At 40.3% G+C, this 4,427-nt stretch overlaps 1 protein-coding gene across 4 annotated transcripts in view; it reads left to right on the top strand.

Moving 5' to 3' along the window:
- Positions 1 to 454: 454 nt before the first annotated feature.
- Positions 455 to 4,427, top strand: part of LOC111151256 (keratin 10) — a 4,988-nt gene continuing 1,015 nt past the window's right edge. For 2 of the 4 annotated variants that reach the window (XM_022509129.1, XM_022509128.1), the window contains exons 1-7: positions 455 to 1,694; positions 2,517 to 2,599; positions 2,958 to 3,114; positions 3,204 to 3,365; positions 3,454 to 3,579; positions 3,835 to 4,052; positions 4,412 to 4,426. In XM_022509129.1, the coding sequence (XP_022364837.1) occupies positions 1,068 to 1,694; positions 2,517 to 2,599; positions 2,958 to 3,114; positions 3,204 to 3,365; positions 3,454 to 3,579; positions 3,835 to 4,052; positions 4,412 to 4,426 (1,388 nt within the window). In that variant the 5' untranslated portion in view covers positions 455 to 1,067. The remainder of the gene's footprint in view (positions 1,695 to 2,516; positions 2,600 to 2,957; positions 3,115 to 3,203; positions 3,366 to 3,453; positions 3,580 to 3,834; positions 4,053 to 4,411; position 4,427) is intronic. The other 2 variants (XM_022509131.1, XM_022509130.1) reach the window with 2 other exon arrangements.

Genomic DNA, 4,427 nt, shown 5'->3' with positions numbered 1-4,427 from the left:
AGAGAGGAGGAAGCAGGCTCCCTGCTGAGCAGAGAGCCCGACGCGGGGCTCGATCCCAGGATCCCGAGATCATGACCTGAGCTGAAGGCAGAGGCTCAACCCACTGAGCCACCCAGGTGCCCCTACAAACAAATTTTTAATCACAATCATAACATACCTAAACTCTCCATTTTGGGATCAAACATAGAGTACAGAAAAGTACTGGAGGTAAGTTCTTCCTATCTTGTGCTAAGAATTTCTCCATTATGGTCTTCAAAAAAGCCTTCACATGATGAATTTAAAAGTTTAAAATATACAGAATAACTTCATGATTTTAGATTTTTTTTTTTAAGGTTAAAAAGAATAGCACCACTAAATTAGCAGATTCCTAAATCATCACTCACTTCCAACTCCCTTAGCAAGGTATCAATAGACTTTCATTCTCCAAATAAATTAAAAGATTCCATATAAAATATATATACACATTTCCTAATTGTGTGTTAATGGCTTTAATTTTTATATGTGGCAACTTCTGAACACTAAATTGTTTAGCATATGTTTTTTTTCTTTTCTTTTTGTTTGCTTGGAATTTTCTACAAGATCTCCATTAGAGATCATGATTCTGGCAGACTTTATGTTAATTGCTGTTCTAATCCATTAGAACTGTTTAAAACATGATTTGAAAATATCATTTTAACTACAATTTTGTGGCTAAAATTCCTTTTCTAAACTTTGCAAACATTCTGTGCAACCTAAATTAGTGCTGAGAAAAACTGGATTTAAGTTGCTCAATGTTCTTCAAAAGGTGAAAAAGCCTAATGAAACACAAGCTCATCTGAACAACACCCATTTTCAATTTCAACATAGTAAACCTCCTGTTTGTTCTGAGGGCAAATTCAAAACCATACCTATTGGAATTGGTTATTACTAAAGATAATGTATGCAATCATAAGTGAAGATGCTACACTGGCAAAAAGAAAACCATGCAAGTAAGCAAACTCGAACACATGTGGGACACACCCTCTCAGTATATAAAGGCTTGTCACTGTCCTTGGTAGCAAGCACTCCCTGGGCTAAACAGCATCACCATGTCTGTTCAACACAGCTCAAGCAGGCAATACTCTTCCTCCCGCAGTGGGGGAGGAGGAGGTGGAGGAGGAGGATCATCCTTCAGAATTTCGAGCAGCAAAGGCTCCATTGGCGGAGGATTTAGCTCAGGGGGGTTCAGTGGTGGCTCTTTTAGTCGCAGGAGCTCTGGTGGAGGCTGCTTTGGGGGCTCATCAGGTGGCTATGGAGGATTAGGAGGAGGTTTTGGCGGAGGTAACTTCGGTGGAGGCTATGGAGGCAGCAGCTTTGGTGGGGGCTACGGAGGAGGCAGCTTTGGAGGCTGCGGCTTTGGAGGCGGCGGCTTTGGAGGGGGCGGCTTTGGTGGAGGCGGCTTTGGTGGAGGCGGCTTCGGTGGAGGCAGCTTTGGAGGCTATGGGGGCGGATTTGGAGGAGATGGCGGCCTTCTCTCTGGAAATGAAAAAGTAACCATGCAGAATCTGAATGACCGCCTGGCTTCCTACCTGGACAAAGTTCGGGCTCTCGAAGAATCAAACTACGAGCTAGAAGGCAAAATCAAGGAGTGGTATGAAAAGCATGGCAACTCAAGCCAGAGAGAGCCCCGTGACTACAGCAAATACTACCAAACCATCGAAGAACTTAAAAATCAGGTAAGATACATTTTAAAAATACAACTTTAAGGCTATTTCTTATCCATGTAATTCAAATAGAATGATCTTAAGTTAACCACAATGTAGCTATTCACTGTGTTTGCCTATGCTACTTTCTTACTTCCAAAAATAATCCAGTCTTATCAAAGGTAAATATTTGTGATGATATGGTCATTGTAATCTTCAGCCCGTGTGTTCTGTATCTTACAGGATGGCAGATTACTGAGAATTTTTTAGGTTTTAATGAGTATATGATCCATAGCTAAAATACTAGATCATTTACAAATATAGGAATTAGAAGAATTACTAAATGAACCAAAACAAAATACTATTCAGATTAATAACAACAAAAATTAATTACCAATGACAAGCAACATAAATTCCCCAGTACGGAAATGGGATACCATTTGTGTATCCCATTTGTGAGAATTTGTGAATTGTACCTATTGTGCGCCAGCCCAGAGTGTACCCATTTAGAACATATATTTGAAACAAGTTAAACCAAACATATGAGTCAGTTAAAAGTTGGCTGAAATACATGGAAATCACCCAGTATAAAAGTGGGGGGACACACATGCAGGAACACAGCTTATAACTGCCGTTAGTTTCCAGAAAAGGATGATACAGAAACAGCAAAGTATAGAAACTTCAAGAGAACAAATGACTCAAATTTAAGTAGCTGAGTAACCCTGCAATATTTTACATTTAAGATAAAATAAATTCCCTCAAGATTTTGTAAGAAAACATAATAATGCAGTTCATCTCTGCCACTGACACCATAAAAGCCGTATATGTATCTGATTTCTTTGCTTCTCCCTCTAGATCCTCAGTCTAACAACTGATAATGCCAATATCCTGCTTCAGATCGACAATGCCAGGCTGGCAGCTGATGACTTCAGATTAAAGTAAGCTAAGTGAATGTGGCACAATACCGTCACAACAAATACATGAGTTGCTTTTAACAATGACCTTTAACAACCCCAATAGTATTTACATTTTCTTGAATTCATGCAAAGTTAAATGGTATTGGAGTTGTCAGAAAATTTTTCAATTTCAATATTACCTTTTTGGCAACATTAAAAGAAGAAAATGCATTTTAAAGTAAATGCTAAGCTTCTTTTCATGAAACTACTGATATCCCTACGGTGAACAATAAATGTTGCCATGATATGAACGAAACTCTGTATTTGCTTCTTTGTCTCAGACCAAGTACACCTTCCATATGTAAGTTCTAGCCAGTATTTTGTACTATGCCTGTTCCAGGTATGAGAACGAGGTGGCCCTGCGCCAGAGCGTGGATGCGGACATCAACGGCCTGCGCCGGGTGCTGGACGAGCTAACCTTGACCAAGGCTGACCTGGAGATGCAGATCGAGAGCCTGACTGAAGAGCTGGCCTACCTGAAGAAGAACCATGAAGAGGTGATGCAAAAAGTTATACTTCCCCCAGCCAAGGAAAGGGTTCACTGTGGTCATGGGGCAGTCATTAAATTTTTCTGTTCCTCAAACAGGAAATGAAAGACCTTCATAACGTGTCCACTGGTGATGTAAACGTAGAAATGAATGCTGCCCCAGGTGTTGATCTGACTGAACTTCTGAATAACATGAGAAACCAATATGAACAACTTGCTGAACAAAACCGCAAAGATGCTGAAGCCTGGTTCAATGAAAAGGTAATTCATCTTCCTTCATAATAAGGCCAGGGGATGTTTGGTTATTTCAGATTTTTTCTCATCTTTTCCCCTGTTTTTAATACTCTAGAGCAAGGAACTGACTACGGAAATCAATAGTAACATTGAACAAATGTCCAGCCACAAATCTGAGATTACTGAATTGAGACGCACAGTTCAAGGTCTGGAAATCGAACTACAGTCCCAACTAGCCCTGGTACGTTAATAACTCTGTCTCTTGAAATAATTTCAATTTATCACACAAACTTTCATGCCCATATAAGAATATGCAACTTAAGAGGAAAGAGGGGGTAAGAAAGAGGAAATAAAATCGAAGCTCTTTGTTAAGGGGAGAAAAGTCCTAGCAGCCCTGCTCTGAACATACTTGAGTTAAAATGTTGCCATTAAACATAAAACACAAATTCTATTCATTTTCTTTATAAGTCACTATCTATTCTTTATTCTTTTTCAGAAACAATCCCTGGAATCCTCGTTGGCTGAAACAGAAGGTCGCTACTGTGTGCAGCTCTCACAGATTCAGGCCCAGATCTCCTCTTTGGAGGAACAACTGCAACAGATTCGAGCTGAAACCGAGTGCCAGAATGCTGAGTACCAACAACTGCTGGACATCAAGATCCGACTGGAGAATGAAATTCAAACCTACCGTAGCCTGCTAGAAGGAGAAGGAAGGTAAATCACTGCAAGTTTTAAATGATCCCAATTGGTTTTATTCAATGTTCTAAATCGCCAGGCTTTTCCAAAACCTAAAGAAGTGCCAGAGGTTGGGAGAAAGGGAGGAGAAGGGAGAAAGCAGAGTACGGGAAAAGGCGTATGGAGCCACAGCTTCAATGTCCCATGAATTTGAGCCTTAGGGTCGTGTGCAATATGAAACTGTTTTGAAGTAATGGGTTTCAGAATTTATACTTGACAGTTTTTTTCTTTCTCCTCTTGAAACCCGTTTTGCTTATTTTTTAAGTAAAAATAACGTCGAAAGCGACCCACCCTTTTCCAAAGTTAAGTTAACCGAACGTGACCCTTACTCCCAGTAGTTCCGGCGGCGGCGGC

The sequence above is a fragment of the Enhydra lutris genome, unplaced genomic scaffold (assembly GCF_002288905.1).
Source record: "Enhydra lutris kenyoni isolate GAN:26980312 unplaced genomic scaffold, ASM228890v2 scaffoldscaffold26, whole genome shotgun sequence".
NCBI lineage: Eukaryota > Metazoa > Chordata > Mammalia > Carnivora > Mustelidae > Enhydra > Enhydra lutris.
Note: the sequence above shows the minus strand (reverse complement) of the source record. Positions and strands in the feature narration are given on the sequence as shown.